We start from the raw sequence: 19,702 nt of genomic DNA on the forward strand, positions 1-19,702 counted from the left end.
CCCCCCACCCTACTCCCCCACCCGCCAACTCTCTTCTGGTCTTCAGGCTCGAGGATCCTATGATGGGACAGACCATCTCAGATCCAGGCCTGAAGCTACTGATGACCGATTCTGATTGGCCGAGCGGGTTGTGAAGGAGCCAGAGAGAAACAGGAAGTGGACGAGTGTCCAGTTTAATGACCGTGGCCACAGGACAGCATCATGGCGGCCAGTTCATTGGTGGAACACAACATGAGCAACATTACAAAATAAAGAGACAGAGAGCAGATGGGCTTGGTTTTAACGCCACTTGGAACTCTGGGTAATTCACCCGTAAAAGCGGTCAACGCAGCAACAGAACTCCGCATCAGCAGCACGGCATCATGTGATCGGCACATCGTTTACACACAGAATACAATTAAATAACGATAAAAAAAACCAAAAAAAAAAAAACCCACCAGACGCTGCAGCCAATCAGCTCAGTCCACTGGTCCGTTTTTGGAGGAGGCGGAGAAATACATTTCCGCGCGGCTCACAGACGGGGCGTCTGATTGGACAGCGAACTGGCGAACGGGGAGGCAGGAGGCTCCCCACCCCCACAGCACAGGGGGCCTAGTAACCAAATACCAAAATGCTACATTCCAATTACGTTTGTGCATTAAAGCAACCCATTTCCCATAATTCCACTCTCCGGTAGTAAAACAGTAAAACGCACAAGGGCTTCGTTCATGTCCATCACTGTCCAACAGAGTCCAGCCCACCGGAACTGATATGTAACTATGGCAACAAACAAGCAAGGCGGGGCCGGGGGCACGACAGACAACTTCAACTTAAAACTTGCAGGGACTCACACACACACTGAAATATAACGTGGGCGGGGACTGTACAGCAGCCAATGAGGGGCAGAGGGGGCAACATCCCGCCCACAGTGGCCACACACCCGCACACAGGCGTGAAGTTGGCATCAGAGCTGAAGGCACGGGGGCGGGGCTCAGCAGACATTGCGGTTGTTGCCCCAGGACGCCACCAGGTCAGGGTACGGCTGCAGGCCCATCTGCTTGTTCTCCAGCAGCTTCCGGACGACGACGCGGCAGAAGTCCTCGCTGTGCCGGTCGCACGTGTCCAGCAGCTGCCGGACCTTGGCGGTGCGGGTGGGCTTGTTGACCACCACCTCGTAGTCCTCGCGCATCAGCAGCTCGCGGGCCAGCAGCGCGTCCAGGCTCTGGTTGAGACACGCCTCGGTCATCTGCCGCACGATGTCCTCGCGGCGAGCGGCGATCCAGCGTCCCGCCAGGCCCAGGGTGTCCGGCGGCGGTCCGAATTCTGTGGACCAACCAACCGGCCGACCAATCAAGCCACTTTTACAGCACAGAGCCTGACCAATGACAGCCATATCATGTGACCGACCTTGTGGGTGTGGCTGAAGGGACAAGCCACCGATAGAGAGCTCGCCCTCGTTGAAGGCCACGCCGAGCTTCACGGGGATGTTGTAGTCGGACAGCAGCTGCGCCGTCTGGCCCAGATCGTTCAGGTTGGTCTGGTCCATGAGCGGCTGGGGAAGGTCCAGCGGCTGCGACATAAACGATGGAGGAGCTCCTGCAACGTCCCAATAAAGGTCAGGCGGGAGGAAGTAGAGGAGTCGTTTTACAAGAGACTGAAGAGGACTTCCTGGAGCTACTGGTGGAACGCTCATAACGGGAATGGGGGTTCTGGGGAACTCGCTTAGTTCCGATTTCAGGGCTGATGTACTAGACCTCACCTTTAGATGGCGGCATGCTGCCGATGGTGAGGAAGCCTGGCTGGGACACCTCCGTCTCCTGGGAGGAGCAGGAACCCGAGCCAGACGCAGAGCTCGTGTCCTGAGACCAAAAGGTCAGTAAAAGGTCGACCAGTCAGACGATGTCAGTCTGCTGCTGATGTCATCAACTCACCGGCCAGGGGGCAGTGCCCTCCTTCACTTGCTCCTCTCTCTTCTTCTCACACGGGGGCGCTGTCGAGGGACAGCCAGACCTCCTCATCATCTGGTGAGAGACAGGGACACTTTTAAAGCTCACAGTTGTCTCACGGCTAAACCACCGTCTGGGCTCCATGAGAAGAACTAATGACTTTCCCCTCAAGAACCAGTTACGTCACATGAAATTGGTGGATTAGGGGCTGCAGGACATCGTGCTTGACCCCTCGCACCAGTCACATGGATTCGTCTCAGTCCTCTGACCGGGCTGTTACCTGACTCAACTGCACCCTGTGCACCTGCTGCTTATGGACAACGACAACTTTGTTCTGTCCAAATGTAACATCAATTTATCTCACGTCTAAATATATAGACATTGTTGTAGCCATTTCTTAATTTTAATGACCTGCCACCTCGAATGTGATGTAATGGGGCAAAAGCACCGTCCCCACACGCTGCTGCCCACTGCTCACCAAGGGTGATGGTAAAATACAGAGGACACGTTTCACTGTGTCACCGCGTGCTGCGCATCACTTTCACTTCACAGTGGAGGCACCGTGCAATCAGAATTTAAGCGGGGTTGATGTGAGTGGGCAGTGGTGGCCTAGCGGTTAAGGAAGCGGCCCTGTAATCAGAAGGTTGCAGGTTCGATTCCCGATCCGCCAAGGTGCCACTGAGGTGCCACTGAGCAAAGCACCGTCCCCACACACTGCTCCCCGGGCGCTTGTCATGGCCGCCCACTGCTCACTCAGGGTGATGGGTTAAATGCAGAGGACAAATTTCACTGTGTGCATCGTCTGCTGTGTATCACATGTGACAATCACTTCACTTTATTTATTATTATTATTAAACCAGAGAAATCCAGCCGTGGCCGGATAGCACGGGACTCAGGGTTAACAGGAACAGGGCAGGATGAGCTGTCCGAGAGAAGTGATTTCATCAGTAACGAATGGGAAATAATATCCTGGTTCACAAGGAAATTACAGAGATTAAACAAGAGGTTGTTCATTTCTGGGGATTTGGACCTCAGGTAAAGAGAAGCCATTGAGAATTCCTTTAGAGACGTGCAGACTGTCCTTTTTGTCCACTTCCTCTCTGCAGCCCAGCAGGCACGTCACAGGGCACAGAGATGGTCATTTATCCACGAGTTTTAGTCTGAACGGTGCAACAGAGTTCCAAATGTTTGATCATTTAAATGCCCTCTATAGACCGCTCTCCTCCTCGTCCCATTTACATTTACAGCATTTACCAGACGCCCTTATCCAGAGCGACTTACAGTCAGTAGTTACAGGGACAGTCCCCCCCCTGGAGACACTCAGGGTTAAGTGTCCTGCTCAGGGACACGATGGTAGTAAGTGGGGTTTGCCACCAACCCCATGCAGGGGTCTTCTGGTTCATAGGCGAGTGTGTTACCCGCTAGGCTACTACCACCCTCCCGCCTCTCTACAGCGCTGTAACTCTGCTTTTGGGGACCAGGAAGACAGATATAAAGGTCAGGTCCAGCGTGGGCCCGTGTTCAAGCCAACCACAGACTGAACAACATTAAAATGAAGCGACACGGTTTAGAAAGTCGAAGATGGATATTAAAATCTCAGCAATAATCTGACTGAGTCCCATTTGTTTTTTGCCCCGTCGTCTCATCGTTGTTCATATGCTGTAGTCGTGGCCGAGTGGTTAAGGCGATGGACTAGAAATCCACTGGGGTTCCCCCGCGCTGGTCCTGCCGACTACGTTTTAGGGGCAGTGGCGGCCTAGCGGTTAAGGAAGCGTCCCCGTAATCAGAAGGTTGCTGGTTCGAATCCCGATCCGCCAAGGTGCCACCGAGCAAAGTCACCGTCCCCACACACTGCTCCCCGGGCGCCTGTCATGGCTGCCCACTGCTCACCAAGGGTGATGGGTTAAATGCAGAGGACAAATTTCACTGTGTGCACCGTGTGCTGCGCTGCTGTGTATCACAAGTGACAATCACTTCACTTTATTCAAACTGGACTGTATGTAGCTCGCAGAAGGTTCGCTTTGACCTTGAGTGAAGGGTTTATGGGAAGGGTAGAGCTGAGGTCAACTCTTTTAGGAAACTGACCTTTGACTTCTTCACCTCCAGCACAGCTTCCAAAACCTCAACCTCATCAAACCTTCTGAGCATGGGCTCCAGGTCAATCAGACACTCTGCAGAGGAATCACACACACGGACATTACCCAGAATTCCACCCGAGAAAAGGGGCGGAGCCGGCGAGGCGCTCACTGAGGAACGAGGGTCTGTCGTCCGGGTTGGCCGCCCAGCCACTGGTCATGAGGCCGATGAGCGTCTCTCTGCTGGGGACGTCTGGCGGGAGGCTGTCCAGCCCGATGTCCGGCCGCACCCCACGCAGCACCGAGAACATGATCTGCATGGGGTTGGTGGCGTCTGACAGACACAGGAAGCCACCGTCATCCGTCACACCGACCCAACTGACCGACACCCAGTAAACGGAGCTCAGTACCTTCAAAGGGGACTCGCCGAGAAAGAACCTCCCACGTGATGATGGCGTAGCTGAAAACAGGAAGTAAAAGAAAAAACAAAAAAAACGTTACACTCACACACTCGAGACGCGCACATCGGCGGCGAGGAATGCGGCTCCTCCGGACCTGTACATGTCGTGCTTGACGTCCGCCCGCCGGCTCTTGGACGGCTCGTACTCCTCGGGCGGCATGTAGATCACCGTCCCGCCCATCTCCGACGGCTTCGAGCTCGAGCCTTTACTGATGGACAGCTGCCGCCACTTCGACAGGCCGAAGTCTGCGATCTGGCACAAAACAAACGCGCGTCCCAAAATTAGCCCCGCCCACTTGGGCACAAGACAGTGTGATCCGATTGGGCCTTCTGTTTGTGGAATTTTCTACGTTCACTCCCTTTCCCGAGGCACATGCACCTAAAGTATCACTTCCACTTTCCACCCCCCGACCTTTAACCCCCCGCGCTCCCACCTTGACGTGGAACTCGCCGTCCAGCAGGATGTTCTGCGTCTTCAGGTCGTGGTGCAGCAGCGGCGGGTTCATGTTGTGGAGGAAGTTGACGCCGAGGGCGATCTCATGCAGGACCCGCAGCCGGAGGGGCCACGGCAGCACGGGGTACATGGCCTTCTGTAGGAGGACACACAGAGGTTCAACACCACCACCGGCAGCGGCTCACCTGGGACAGGAGGACGGGACGCACCTCGTGCAGCAGCTCGTCCAGGGAGCCGTTGCTCATGAACTCGGTGACGATGCAGAAGAACTCGGGCTCGTTGCACACGCCGAAGATCTGGATGATGTAGTTGAAGCGCGCCTTGTGGAGGACCTCGGCCTCCTTCAGCAGACAGTTCCTCTCCCTGTCGCGCCCAGACACACACCACGGTCACACACCACGGTCACACACCACGGTCACACACCACGGTCACACACCACGGCAGCCGCACACCTTCTCCAGACCTTCTCCACACCAGCAGAGCGCAGACTCACCTCTCCCCCACCGGAGAGTCCAGCTTCAGGCACTTGATGGCCACCGCGGTCCTCCAGTCGCAGTGCTGCGCCCGGAACACGGTTCCGAAGCCGCCGCGGCTCAGGTAGTGCAGGTCGGTCAGCTTCTGGTAGGGGATGACCGGCAGGGCGCTGGTCAGGCTGCCCAGGTTCACGCAGCCGAGCGGCTCCATCGCGACCGGGCGCCCCGGGGCGACTCGCTCATCCTCCGCCCGCTCCAGGGTCCGTTTCCGGGTGCGTGGGGAACCGCCGAACTTTCCCCCAGCGCGAAACGAAAAGCGAAACGGGGAAGGAGAGAGAGAAGGGAGGCCGCCGGAGGGGAGTTGAGCAACGCGCCGCTTCTGCCGCGCGTCGGGATGAGATCCGCGGCTCCGGAGGGCAGGGCGGGGCGGGGCGCTCACTGGCCGGCCCGGTACCGGTGCCCGCCGGCGGTCCAGTTGGGCTCCGTCGCTCGCCGCGGGTGTTCGGGCGCTTGAAAAAAAATGACGGTGCGCAAAATGACCAGACGTTACGGTAAACGGGACATTACGGTAAAGCGGCGGGCCCGTCTTCACATTCCCGTTTTACTGCGGCCAACGACGGGGAATAAGGGGAGGGGGGGGGATTCCGAAGCGGAATTCCCAGGGAATTCCCAAGCCTGCCCACTTCCGCTCGTTATTTGTATTACTAGCGCAACGTTAGATATAAATAATTTGTTATTACATTTTACGTTTTGTACGCTGAACCTCTTCCCTTGGCCGAAATTCGTGGCTCCCGAACGCGACACGGTACATTTATACACCAGACTGACACCATAAATCAGCCAAATCATTTAACTCCACAGCTGGGTTCGGAACCGGCCAGAAACGCGACGGCGGCGGCGCGGAGAAATCACTCTATATATATATATATATAGATTTTTACAATATTTATTTGGAGACAAACACCCAGAATAAATTCGAATAAATGGTTAAAATAAAGAAAGTACGTCCACCTGGTGGATTACCTGTCGGCGGCTTTTTACTGCAGGGTCCTGCCTCTCACTTCGTCCTCGTTACGCAGCTACGTGCTGACGTCACGCCGGTCCCCAAGTCCAGTGATGAAACTCGGCGGATTTGAGGAACCTGCAGGCGGTGCCACGTCAGGTGGGTGAGGAGAGCAGCGCGTCAGCTCAGTAGCTCCGTTCCTCGGGCGCAGGATGGAGGCTGCATCTGCAAGAAGGTCCTCAGGCTGTCCAGATGTCCCCGGGGACCAGGACGAGGGCGCGACGAGCGATGACCAGGCCTTCTCGGGACCCCCTGCTAATGAGAATGGGTGCCCGAGGGACAAACAACCCATCCCAATCCTGGTGGGCTACGAGGTCATGGAGGAGAGGTCAAAGTTCACGGTGAGAAAGCGAGTAATAACCTCCAGCAGTTGCTTCCATTAAATGTGTACCGATGTGAGTCTGTTTCTGAAAGAGGAAGGAGCTAAACGTGTCTGAAAATAGAACCCGAGCCCAGTCCAGTCATCAGCACATGACACTGACTCATCATGCCCATGTGGTGAGACGTGGCCGGAGATGGGACGCTGGCTTCTTCTACCACCTGCGGATGGACGGGTGGAGGTGCTGAGCACCGGCCAGGAACCCTGAGCTCCAGAAGCTGACGGAATTCCTCTGTCCCTTCAGGTGTACAAGATCTTGGTGAGGCGAGCCGCGGGCGACAGCTGGGTGATCTGCCGCCGATACGCCGACTTCTCCCAACTCAACGAGCAGGTTTGGATGCCGCCACCTTCGTTTCGCCCGCTTCCACAGACACGCACTCGCCCTGACACGCACCGTGTGTGTGTATTCGTCTGGTCCAGCTGAAGGAGACGTTCCCACAACTCAAGTTCTCCCTGCCGCCCAAGCGCTGGTTCAAGGACAACTACGAGGCGGGCTTCCTGCAGGAGAGGCAGCAGCGGCTCCACGGCTTCCTGCAGCAGCTGGTGGCCCACAGGGACGTCGCTCACAGGTGACCAGCCTTCTGACGTCCCTGGTCAGAGGTCCACATGCGCGCACCATGCACATGAACGTCACGCTGGGATGGAATGACTGTTCATGTAGATTCTTCTAAAATCCATTCTGGGTCAGGATGATACAGTTCAGGCAATAAAGGGTTTTGCAACCACACACCTCATTTTTGATTGATCTAGTTTGCCAGTGTGTAAAAATAAATAAATACTACTTACTAAAATAATAAATTCCACCCAGTCTATGACTCCAATGTATCTTTTTTTTACATTTACAGTATTTACCAGGCGCCCTTATCCAGAGCAACTTACAACGTGTTTTCATGTCACCATCGGTGAAGATAGCACTGGCTCACTACAACTCCAACCATGAATACAATCATTTTATTCAATCGGTTGTAGTTTGTGCACCCAACCGTCTTGCTGCAAAATGTCCAAAAAAGTTGATTTGAAATGTCCAAAAAGTTGACTTGAACAATAATCGCATTACCGAAACATTTTGGAGAAATGTTTGTGACCCGCAAGCCATATGTCTGGAAGTGCCGTAGCAGTGCATGCATGGTTATGCACAGCAGTGCATGGGGTCAGAGGTCATAGATCTGCAGTGCTGGGTTAATAATGGGGTCAGAGGTCACAGATCTGTAGTGCTAGTTTAAAGATGGGGTCAGAGGCCACAGAGCTGCAGTGCTAGTTTAAAGATGGGGTCAGAGGTCACAGATCTGCAGTGCTGGGTCAATGTTGGGGTCAGAAGTCACAGATCTGCAGTGCTAGTTTAAAGATGGGGTCAGAGGTCACAGAGCTGCAGTGCTAGTTTAAAGATTAGCACTGCAGCTCTGTGGCCTCTGACCCCATCTTTACTCTGTTAAGTAAAGTAAAGATGGGGTCAGAGGCCACAGAGCTGCAGCACTAGTTTAAATATGGGGTCAGAGGTCACAGATCTGCAGTGCTGGGTTAATGTTGGGGTCAGAGGCGACAAGGCTGCAGTGCTGGGGTGATGATGGGGTCAGAGGTTAGAGAGCCGCAGTGCTGCTATGACGATGGCGTGATTTTTGTTGTTTCTCAGCGCAGCGGTTCGGTCTTTCCTGTGCCTGGACGAGCCACCAGGTCCATTCGAGAGCTTGAAAGACAGTCGGGTGAGAAACGGACTTCTAAATTCTAAAATTCTAAATTCTGCAGCTCTCATGTAGACGTTTACCTACGGGTGGGAAATTAATGGGGTTCACTCTGCTCTCCCAGGTTTTGTGTGAGACGCTGGAGGAGACCAACCAGCGCCTGCAGAGGGAGCTGTCTGAGAAATGGAAGGAAGTTGAGCAGCTGAGGGAGCTGCTGGAGCAAAAAGAGCAGAGAATTCGCAGGCTGGAGAAAATAGTGTGAGCCGGGTTCCAGTTTTTAACTATTTATGGTGTACAAATGAGCTGAAATGCTCTGGAACTAATGGTGTGTCTGTGTGTGTGTGTGTGTGTGTGTGCGTGTGTGTGTGACACTCTCAGTGGTGTTAATGTGAGTGAGTGTCTGTTTAATACTCCAGTCCTCCCATGTGAGACCAGCACAGAAACTCATGGAGAGGAGGAGGAGGAACAGACCGACCCTCTCAGGTCCTAAATCTGATTTGAAGTTTAAATCCAGCTCCTGGAAGATTACAAATGCATTTCATTCGGTGAAGCTGAGACCCTGTTGCTCCTTCACTCACCTCCTCTTCTCCTCCCCAGGGAAGCCCAGTGCTCCAGTCCAACCCACAGAGTCTGCTGGTCCAGACCAGATAAGGGTGGCCAGCGGCTGTAGGAACATCACGATGCTTGACCTGCATCGGCCCTGCTCCGTGATGAAGAACCGGACTTTATTTCACCATGTTTGATGTTCTCCTGGGATCTGCCTTTCACTTGTCTCTGGAGTGATGTGAAATGGTTTCTTGTCTCTTAAGCCAATCATTAAAAACTTTTTTTTTTCATTTTTAGCAATTAAGGAAACAAAACGTTGTTGTTATAATAACTGACATTATATCAACAACCCCCCATTTTATTCCTTTCTATGTAACCTTCAGAATTCTATTATTAATCTGACTATGTGTCAGGAATGTAAATGTAAATGAATACATCAGGGCAGGAAAAAAGGGACGCAAGTCCATGACTAATGAAACAAGGGACTTATAAATCAAAAATACACAGATGCAGTGTTGCAGAACAGCGTTAAACCATCAGTGACTAAGGCAGGAACGTGCACGTCCTTCACCTTGCACTTCCACCAAAAGAGGTCAAACACCAGTTGTAGTGAAGAAAGGCGCAGTTTTCTCTACAGTGCGGAAAGTACTCAAAAAAAAAAAAAACCCATCATAGGCATCAATATATACAGTACAGGCCAAAAGTCTGGACACCTTCTCATTTAATGTGTTTTCTTAATTTTCTATGATTATAATTATGCTGTAGTCATTTCCACCACGCTGACTGTTGCATGGTAAATGCGGTCATCAACCTGATTTTCCTGGGCGCTCCGGACCGCAGTTTTTAGTTTGTCTGGTGTCGCCCTGATTATCCGATTGTGTGTGTCCGTGTTCAGGTGTATAAATGTATCCTGATGCGTTGTTTTCTTGTTCTGCAATTTTGACCTATGTGGTGCACATTTCCATCATTAGCTTAGCTTTCCCAAATAAACAACACACCGTATGTTACCAGTTTCATGAATTAATTACAATTTTTATTTAATTAACCATCCTAGTGAATGAGAAGGTTTAAATGAGAAGGTTTGTCCAATCTCAGTATGGCAGGGGGGAAAAGCAGGTGGTCATCAATCAGGACAAATCTAGATCTCAATATATAAATATATGCCCATACATATTCACAATTCACTCTGTCATAAGACAAAGGACATAAGTCAAATCATACATGGAACACATTCTAAAATAAACACAGCAGACACCCTTTTACCGTGTCTCAAGCTGGCCTATGAAGGCCCATTCTCCCAGGGCGCGCGTTTCCATGTAGAAACTTTATGTAGCTCGACCAGGAAAACCATGTTGAAAACGTGTATGGTGTGTATGTGTAATTGTGCGAAACTCTGTAAGAATAATGGAGCTGAAACAGAGTACCTCACTGTTCACTAGGATAGTTAATTAAATAAAAATTCATTAATGAAACTGGTAACATACGGGGTGTTGTTTATTTGGGAAAGCTAAGCTAATGATGGAAATGTGCACCACATAGTTCAAAATTGCAGAACAAGAAAACAACGCATCAGGATACATTTATACACCTGAACACGGACACACACAATCGGATAATCAGGGCGACACCAGACAAACTAAAAACTGCGGTCCGGAGCGCCCAGGAAAATCAGATTGATGACCGCATTTACCATGCAACAGTCAGCATGGTGGAAATGACTACAGCATAATTATAATCATAGAAAAAACATAACATGAAATAATAGGTGAGCATTCCAAAAGATTTTTACCATAAAAGTGTCCCAGGACAGTGGTTATGGAAGATAAGAGAGCTGAAATCTGAATCTATATTAAACAGAAATGGGAGAAGGTACAGGGGGTAAAATATGTATTGAGCACATCATCAATTTGTGTAATTTTATATATTTATTAAATTTATTTCTAAAAGTTCCAATGGCATGAAATTCTCTACAGATGTCGGTAACAATATCTACATGCAAATAAAATCAAACACAGACTTCCATAAAGGATGTGTAATAAATCGGAACCTCTTTGTTGGTGAAAACAGCTTGAAGACGCCTCCTGTCTGGAGAAACTAGACGCCTGCGTTGCTCCGCTGTGATTTTGGTCCATTCTTCCCCACAAACAGTATTTAAATCCTGAAGGTTCCATGGGCTCCTTCTTTGAACTCTGAGCTGTAATTCTTTCCGTAGATTTTCTACAGGATCCAGCTCAGGTGACCAGCCAATCGTCGTTTTTTGATGAGTTTCCTTGATCATTGTCTTGCTGAAATATCCACCTCGTTTCTTCGTCATCAGATTATCAAGAAAGTCTTGGTATGTGCTCCTGTGGCCAGTGGTGACCTCGCGGTTAAGGAAGCGGCCCCATAATGGGAAGGTTGGAGGTTCGAATCCCGATCCATCAAGGTGCCACTGAGCAAAGCACCGTCCCCACACACTGCTCCCCGGGCGCCTGTCATGGTGCCCACTGCTCACCAAGGGTGAGGGTTAAATGCAGAGGACACATTTCACCGTGTCACCGTGTGCTGTGCTGCAGTGTTTCACACTCACTTCCTTCTCACATTCCACCTTCAAACTACACTGTTGGTGTGGTGTTTTTGATATGCAGAACGTGGCATCCAGAAAGTTCAGTTTTGGTCTCATCTGACCAGACTATCATCTCCCAGTAGACATTTAGACAGGCTGGTCTAAAGGTTGTTCAGCTAACTTGAAACACATTTAAATATGCTTTACCTTCAGCAGTGGAGTCTTGCAAGGTAAAACAATTAATTCCAGGTCTTTCTGAAGCTCTCCACAAGTGATCCTTGGCTCTTGGACAACTCTTCTAATAACTCTTACTGGCAGGGAGCCCCGCTTATGGCTGGTTTATAGTGAAATTATGTTCAGAAGTTTGGAAATTCTTCTGCAGTCACCGCAATCAGTATGTATTGCAGCAATATGGTTGTGAAGGGCACATGAGATGTTTCTTGATTCTTTGTTCTTACCCATCATGAGATGTTTCTTGTGAATCTCCTGCCATACTTAGAAAATCCATGACATGCTCAATAGTTATTTTATTCTGATGTAAGAAAGCTGAGATGAGATCCCGAGCAAACATATATTTCATGATTGTAAATGTTGGCGACAGTGAGAAGAACTGTAACCAGAACATCCAGAGATGAAATCAACCTAATGAGGAGCACCTTTGGATGTTTTCTCACTTTAACCCGTGGAGATCTGACCGGGGAATGGAAGTGGACGAGCTGACTGTGACCCTGGTGAAATGCCTCTCCCCGTGATCGACTGGGCTCCTCCAGAATGATCTCCAGATGTAACCAGGGCAGTGCGTGATAGTCAGTTTCAGGACACCACCTGATGGACTGGGTGGACATGAGAAGAAGAGCCTGACTCGGTTTTACAGACGCCGACCAATACATCCACGCTCGGCTGGACTCGACCCGATCACGTTCTGACCCGGGAACACGTCAGCGGGCGCGTGAACCTGCCCACAGTGCCCACGGCGACCATCACAGCGGGCTTCACGAGCTGCGTCCAGGGGCGGGACCTGCAGCCTTAACTCTATCGTAATTAATGAAGACCACTGATGGCACAGGGTGGTAGTAGCCTAGCGGGTAACACACTCGCCTACGAACCAGAAGACCCAGGTTCAAACCCCACTTACTACCATCGTGTCCCTGAGCAAGACACTTAACCCTGAGTGTCTCCAGGGGGGGGACTGTCCCTGTAACTACTGATTGTAAGTCGCTCTGGGGGCGTCTGCTAAATGCTGTTTAAATGTAAATGTAAATGATTGTCTGGGCCCGGCTGTACATCCTACAATGAAGCAGCATGCAGTGTCCCAGGGGCTTGGTTTCGGTGATCATTGTCAGATGTTTCTGCATCAGACTGCAGGCACTGGAAGCTGGTGCGTCCAGCAGCTTGTTACACAGTCCCGCTTGTCTGCAGCCTTATTTATAGCAGGTCAAAATGTGTATGTTGCAATTCGTACCTGGCCAACTGCAAATCCTCCCGTTTTTCCCGCTTAATAAGAGGAGCTGGGATCGGAGGCCGTGCTCGCTGATAAATGGATTCCCTGCTCTCTGGACTCTGGGTTACATTGAGTCATGTGTGGAGGAGCTGATTGGTTGTTGGTAGTGGCACAGTGGTTAAGACACTCGCCTATGAACCAGAAGACCACAAAATCCCAGGTTCAGACCCCACTTACTGCCATTGTGAACAAGACGCTTAACCCTGAGTGTCCCTGTCACTACTGATGGTAGTAGCCTAGTGGGTAACACACTCGCCTATGAACCAGAAGACCCGGGTTCGAATCCCACTTACTACCATTGTGTCCCTGAGCAAGACACTTAACCCTAAATTGCTCCAGGGGGACTGTCCCTGTAACTACTGATTGTAAGTCGCTCTGGATAAGGGCGTCTGATAAATGCTGTAAATGTAAATGTAAGACGCTCTGGATAAGGACGTCTGGTAAATACTGTCAATTTAAATGTAATGGTTGGAAGATGGGTGTTGGGTTGCTGTTAAATGTGTATGTTGTGGTGGTAGCCTAGTGGGTAACACACTCGCCTTCAAATCCCACTTATTACCATTGTGTCCCTGAGCAGGACACTTAACCCTCAGTGACTCCAGGGGGGGACTGTCCCTGTAACTACTGATTGTAAGGTGCTCTGGATGAGGGCGTCTGGTGAATACTGTAAATTAAAATGTAATGGTTGGTAGATGGGTGTTGGGTAGCTGTTAAATGGTTGTTGAATGGTTGTTGGCAGGTTATGTAGAGCAACTGTTTCCATCTTCACTTTTATCAACCATTTCCTGATGCCTACTTTTGTTCAGAAAACATGAATAGTTGTTTATTATTGTACATTACACACATGATCAAATTGATTCACTTTATTAATTGACTTCTTTTCCATTTTATCTCTCTGTGGCTGAAGGGAAGAGCTAATTCCCAAAGTCACGTCCAAAAGTCTCAGGAGAGGATTTCAATGGAGCTTGTCTGCTTCCCATGGCTCGAACAAAGCCCTCAGTGTTTGTATCACGATCGTGACCAATCCAGCAGTTTCTCCTCTGACCAAGTGTCTGATCCGAAGCCGATAGACGTCCTGCTGTCCGGGTCCCCCTGAAGACACATTCCAGCTCAAGTCAGTGTCAGATTTATTCATTTCAGTTTTTTACTGAACTTAAACGCTGTAAAGAACTGTGATGTGTTGTTACGTAACATTTTGGACTCTGCTTCCTCCCCACTTCTGGTTTTGGTCTGTGCTGATAAGCTTCTTGTTTGGCAGAAACCTCTGGATTTTTTTTAATTGGCTTCAAATCTTATGATTTGTTTCAGTTATGTCAGCTTTAAAAATGAAAAAGAAAGAAAAAAAATCTAAATTACGCAAGAACTATTTAATAATAATGTGGGCAACTGGACATTTTAGTGCCTCTAGATCCTCTCATGTGCTGCGTGTTTATGGCCCTCAGCCTTTAAATCTGAGTGGGTTGGTGGTCAGCTCGGCCATCAATAACTGGTTTGCAGCAGATGGTGCGTAGCGCTTCATGAAGCCTGATGAATCCATTCCCCACAGTCTGGAGTCTGAAGTAAAACAGGGACCTGATCCAACAATCACAGCCTGAAATGCAGATGAAAGCTGCCGACGTCCCATCATGCATCTAAAGGCTTGGAATGGAGAAGATCGAATCTGTCACGACCGCACACACACATACACACACGCAAACACACCCACCCAACAACCCCCCCCACACACACCCACACCCACACACCCAACACCCCCCCCCCCACAAACACACACACGCAAACACACCCACCCAACACCCCCCCCACACACACAACATTCACACCCTCCCACACACACACCCAACAACCCCACACAGACACACGCAAACACACACCCACCCAACAACCCCCCACACACACAACATTCACACCCTCCCACACACACACCCAACAACCCCACACAGACACACGCAAACACACACACCCAACAACCCCCCCCCACACACACACACACACAACATTCACACCCCACACACACACACCCAACACCCCCCACACACACACACATGCAAACACACCCACCCGACAACCCCCAACACACACCCAACACCCCCCCACACAACACACATGCAAACACACCCAACCCACCACCACCCCCACACACATTCCCCCCCACACACACAACCCCACACCCCACACACACACCCCCAAACACACCACCCAACACACACCCACCACCCACCCACACACAAACACACACATGCAAACACACCCACCCAACAACCCCACACACCCAACACCCCCCCCACACACACACATGCAAACACACCCCACCCATCAACCCCACACACACACACACACACACCCAACACCCCCCCACACACACTCGCACCAAACAACCCCCCCACACACACCCAAAACCACCCCACACTGACTCACGCAAACACACCCACCCAACAACCCCCCACACACACACCCAACATTCACACCCCCACACACACACACCCCAACCCCACACACCCAACACCCCCCCACAAACACACACACACCCCCAACACCCCCCACACACACACTCACACACACACCCCAAAACCACCCCACACAGACACACGCAAACACACCCACCCAAAAACCCCACACACACACACCCAACACCACCCACACACACACATTGCTGATAAATACAACTGTGTGTCGTCGGAAAGTTAATACTGTGTTAACACAAGACGCGACCTAAAGGTAACATGTATAAGGAGAATTGCAATGGACCTAAGATGGAACCTTGTGGAACACCAAACTCCACTTAACTATGTGAAGACGAATCACCATTAATGTCTACAACTGATACCGATTAGTCAAATATGATCTGAACCATAATAGGGCTGTTCTCTTAATCCCAACAACATTCTCTAACCTGTCATGGAGAATAGCGTGATCGATAGTGTCAAACTCTGCACTCAGGTCAAGCAGGACAAGCAGCGATGCGGCCCTGATCAGAGCAGGTCATTAACCACTTTAACCAGCGTCGTCTCAGTACTATGATGAGGTGTAAATCCTGATTGATATACAGTACTTCATGAACGTTTTTGCTGTCTAGGTGTGTGCTCAGCTGCTGGGCTACGACTTTTTCGGAAGGCTGGATATGAGTCTAAAATTCAAAAGCTGATTGTACATTTACATTTACATTTACGGCCATTTATTAGACGCCCTTATCCAGAGCGACTTACAATCAGTAGTTACAGGGGACAGTCCCCCTGGAGCAACTTAGGGTTAAGTGTCTTGCTCAGGGACACGATGGTAGTAAGTGGGATTTGAACCTGGGTCTTCTGGTTCATAGGCGAGTGTGTTACCCACTAGGCTACTACCACCCCTGATTGTGATCAGGATCAGGTTTTTAAATCAGGGGTCTAATGAAACCTTCCTTGCACAAATTTTGTATGTGGCTGGTGCTAAGTGACAAATGAGTAATTTTAAGGATGGGGTTTATAACATCGGGTGCTACTTGTTTAAGGAAATTTGTAGGGAGCGGATCTAATACACAAGCACGCTGATTTGATGATGAGATAAGTCTAATTTTTTGAGGCTCTTTAAGGAGGTTGAAGCATTGTAATTGGTGGTCTGCTATTTGAAGGTTATTTTCCATGGTAATATCGACGGAGCTGTTTGTTATGCTTTTAATCTTCATCTGACTATTTTCCTTTGGAAGGGAACAACATTATCTAACGTAGTACCTAGGCATTTAGGGGTCTGTATTTGAGGTGTGTGAGGGATGTGTGTCAAAGTCCACTATATTGTCATCTCACTATATACAAGTACATAGAGAGACAAGATTGAAAAGCTTTGGAGATTCACAGTGTGCAAAAAGACACACAACACAACACAAAAACATGACAAGGGACATTGTGGACATTGTGCACTGAACCATAAAATAGTGCAATAGTCGAGACAAACTAGAAAAACTAGGCAGACAAGTAGCAGCACTATGACAGTATATCAGCGTGTGGATGTATAAATTATAAAGTGTATATGGTATATGATATACTATGATAATAATGGCAGTAGTAGTGATATGACAGTATATCAGTGTGTGGATGTATTTAGTATAAAGTGTAAATGGTATATGATATACTATGATAATAATGGTAATAGTGGTGATATGACAGTAAATCAGTGTGTGGATGTATTTAGTATAAAGTGTAAATGGTATATGATACACTATGATAATAATGGTAATAGTGGTGATATGACAGTATATCAGTGTGTGGATGTATTTAGTATTAAGTGTATGTGGTATATGATACACTATGATAATAATGGCAGTAGTAGTGATATGACGGTATATCAGCAGCACAGTGTGAGGTAGTGAGAGAATAAAGTGCAGGTAGTTTTACTTCAGTTAAAAGTGGAGTATGTTCAGTTTGTAATGTGCAGTTTGGAACGGAGAAAAATCATCTGCACATGGTTTAAGGCTTTGTGTGCAGCAGCAACCACAGCCTCCCAGACACTGTTCAGAGAGGTGTACTGTTTCCCTCCTTGTAAATCTCACATTTGATGATGGACCACAGGTTCTCAATGGGGTTCAGATCAGGTGAACAAGGAGGCCATGTCATTAGTTTTTCTTCTTTTATACCCTTTCTTGCCAGCCACGCTGTGGAGTACTTGGACGCGTGTGATGGAGCATTGTCCTGAATGAAAATCATGTTTTTCTTGAAGGATGCGGACTTCTTCCTGTACCACTGCTTGAAGAAGGTGTCTTCCAGAAACTGGCAGTAGGACTGGGAGTTGAGCTTGACTCCATCCTCAACCCGAAAAGGCCCCACAAGCTCATCTTTGATGATACCAGCCCAAACCAGTACTCCACCTCCACCTTGCTGGTGTCTGAGTCGGACTGGAGCTCTCTGCCCTTTACCAATCCAGACACGGGCCCATCCATCTGGTCCATCAAGACTCACTCTCATTTCATCAGTCCATAAAACCTTAGAAAAATCAGTCTTGAGATATTTCTTGGCCCAGTCTTGACGTTTCAGCTTGTGTGTCTTGTTCAGTGGTGGTCGTCTTTCAGCCTTTCTTACCTTGGCCATGTCTCTAAGTATTGCACACCTTGTGCTTTTGGGCACTCCAGTGATGTTGCAGCTCAGAAATATGGCCAAACTGGTGGCAAGTGGCATCTTGGCAGCTGCATGCTTGACTTTTCTCAGTTCATGGGCAGTTATTTTGCGCCTTGGTTTTTCCACACGCTTCTTGTGACCCTGTTGACTATTTTGAATGAAACGCTTGATTGTTCGATGATCACGCTTCAGAAGCTTTGCAATTTTAAGAGTGCTGCATCCCTCTGCAAGATATCTCACTATTTTTGACTTTTCTGAGCCTATCAAGTCCTTCTTTTGACCCATTTTGCCAAAGAAAAGGAAGTTGCCTAATAATTAGGCACACCTGATATAGGGTGTTGATGTCATTAGACCACACCCCTTCTCATTACAGAGATGCACATCACCTAATATGCTTAATTGGTAGGCTTTCGAGCCTATACAGCTTGGAGTAACACAACATGCATGAAGAGGATGATGTGGACAAAACACTCATTTGCCTAATAATTCTGCACTCCCTGTATGTGTGTGTGTGTGTGTGTGTGAGTGAGTGAGGTGTGTGTGTGAGGTGTGTGTGAGGTGTATGAGTGTGAGGTGTGTGTGAATGATGTTTGTGTGTGAGGTGTATGTGTGAGGTGTGTGAGGTGTATGAGTGTGAGGTGTGTGTGAGTGAGATATGTGTATGAGTGTGAGGTGTGTGAGTGAGATATGTGTATGAGGTGTGTGTGAGGTGTATGAATGTGAGGTGTGTGTGTGTGAGGTGTGTGTGTGAGGTATATGTGTGTGAGGCATGTGATGTGTGTGTGTGTGTTAGAGGCGTGTGAGGTGTGTGTGTGGTGTATGAGGTGTGTGGGAGGTGTGTGTGTGAGGTGTATGAGGTGTGTGTGTATGTGAGGTGTATGAGGTGTGTGTGTGTGAGATGTGTGTGAGGTGTATGAGGTGTGTGTGTGAGGTGTAGCGTGTGCGTGTGTGTGTGTGTGTCTGGGGTGTCTGCTGTGTGTGCGTGCGGTGTGTGTGTGAGCTGTGTGTGCGGTGTCTGGTGTGTGTGTGAGTGCGTGTATGTGTGCGTGTGTGTGCGGTGTTGCGGTGTGTGTGAGGTGTGTGCGGTGTCTGCGTGTGAGGTTGTGTGTGTGAGGTGTCTGCGTGTGCGGTGTGTGTGGAGTGTTATGAGGGGGTGGGGGGGTGTGTGTGTGTGTGGACGGTGTATGAGGTGTGTGTGTGAGGTGTATGAGTGTGAGGTGTGTGTGAGGTGTATGAGGTGTGTGTGAGGTGTGTATGTGAGGTGTATGAGATGTGTGTGAGTGAGGTGTGTGTGTGAGATGTGTGTGAGGTGTATGAGTGTGAGGTGTGTGTGAGGTGTATGAGTGTGAGGTGTGTGTGAGGTGTGTGAGGTGTATGAGTGTGAGGTATGTGTGTGTGAGGTGTATGAGTGTGAGGTGTGTGTGAGGTGTATGAGGTGTGTGTGTGTGTGTGTGTGTGTGTGAGGTGTATGAGTGTGAGGTGTGTGTGTGTGTGAGGTGTGAAGTGTGGTTTATTTGA

At 49.5% G+C, this 19,702-nt stretch overlaps 2 protein-coding genes across 9 annotated transcripts; one reads left to right on the plus strand and one right to left on the minus strand.

The window, feature by feature from the left end:
* Positions 1–157: 157 nt before the first annotated feature.
* On the minus strand, positions 158–6,842 carry ripk2 (receptor-interacting serine-threonine kinase 2). 3 transcript variants are annotated; one of them, XM_028978305.1, is made up of 12 exons: positions 6,411–6,842; positions 5,408–5,896; positions 5,124–5,277; positions 4,895–5,050; positions 4,556–4,713; positions 4,411–4,460; positions 4,173–4,334; positions 4,011–4,096; positions 1,911–2,000; positions 1,739–1,838; positions 1,387–1,575; positions 158–1,302 (listed from the first exon to the last, which is right to left on the minus strand). In XM_028978305.1, exons 2-12 carry the CDS (start codon positions 5,596–5,598, stop codon positions 971–973), a joined length of 1,668 nt encoding a protein of 555 aa, XP_028834138.1. In that variant the 5' UTR covers positions 5,599–5,896; positions 6,411–6,842; the 3' UTR covers positions 158–970. The 3 variants fall into 3 exon arrangements, with proteins under 3 accessions (XP_028834138.1, XP_028834137.1, XP_028834139.1); XM_028978304.1 differs by lacking the exon at positions 6,411–6,842 and adding an exon at positions 6,128–6,146; XM_028978306.1 differs by lacking the exon at positions 6,411–6,842 and having other exon boundaries at positions 5,408–6,043.
* LOC114789170 (sorting nexin-16) lies at positions 4,697–10,061 on the plus strand. 6 transcript variants are annotated; one of them, XM_028978308.1, is made up of 8 exons: positions 4,698–5,913; positions 6,434–6,791; positions 7,074–7,160; positions 7,250–7,398; positions 8,460–8,529; positions 8,633–8,766; positions 8,887–8,991; positions 9,106–10,061. In XM_028978308.1, the coding sequence occupies exons 2-8, from the start codon at positions 6,603–6,605 to the stop codon at positions 9,176–9,178; spliced, it is 807 nt and encodes a 268-aa protein (XP_028834141.1). In that variant the 5' UTR covers positions 4,698–5,913; positions 6,434–6,602; the 3' UTR covers positions 9,179–10,061. The 6 variants fall into 6 exon arrangements, with proteins under 6 accessions (XP_028834145.1, XP_028834141.1, XP_028834142.1 ...); XM_028978309.1 differs by having other exon boundaries at positions 4,698–5,520; positions 6,467–6,791; XM_028978311.1 differs by having other exon boundaries at positions 4,698–5,511.
* The last annotated feature ends 9,641 nt before the right edge of the window (positions 10,062–19,702 follow it).

The sequence above is a fragment of the Denticeps clupeoides genome, chromosome 4, assembly GCF_900700375.1.
Source record: "Denticeps clupeoides chromosome 4, fDenClu1.1, whole genome shotgun sequence".
Lineage (NCBI taxonomy): Eukaryota > Metazoa > Chordata > Actinopteri > Clupeiformes > Denticipitidae > Denticeps > Denticeps clupeoides.

Bases quoted from the DNA above. Each gene is read 5' to 3' on its own strand.
- ripk2 (XM_028978305.1), bottom strand. From the start codon at position 5,598: ATGGAGCCGCTCGGCTGCGTGAACCTGGGCAGCCTGACCAGCGCCCTG. The intron at 5,051-5,123 runs GTGCGTCCCGTC...GTCCTCCTACAG, and splicing joins TGGACGAGCTGCTGCACGAG to AAGGCCATGTACCCCGTGCT. The intron at 2,001-4,010 runs GTCAGTTTCCTA...GTCTCTCACCAG, and splicing joins TGGAGGTGAAGAAGTCAAAG to ATGATGAGGAGGTCTGGCTG.
- LOC114789170 (XM_028978307.1), top strand. From the start codon at position 6,603: ATGGAGGCTGCATCTGCAAGAAGGTCCTCAGGCTGTCCAGATGTCCCC. The intron at 7,161-7,249 runs GTTTGGATGCCG...CGTCTGGTCCAG, and splicing joins TCTCCCAACTCAACGAGCAG to CTGAAGGAGACGTTCCCACA. The intron at 7,399-8,459 runs GTGACCAGCCTT...GTTGTTTCTCAG, and splicing joins CACAGGGACGTCGCTCACAG to CGCAGCGGTTCGGTCTTTCC.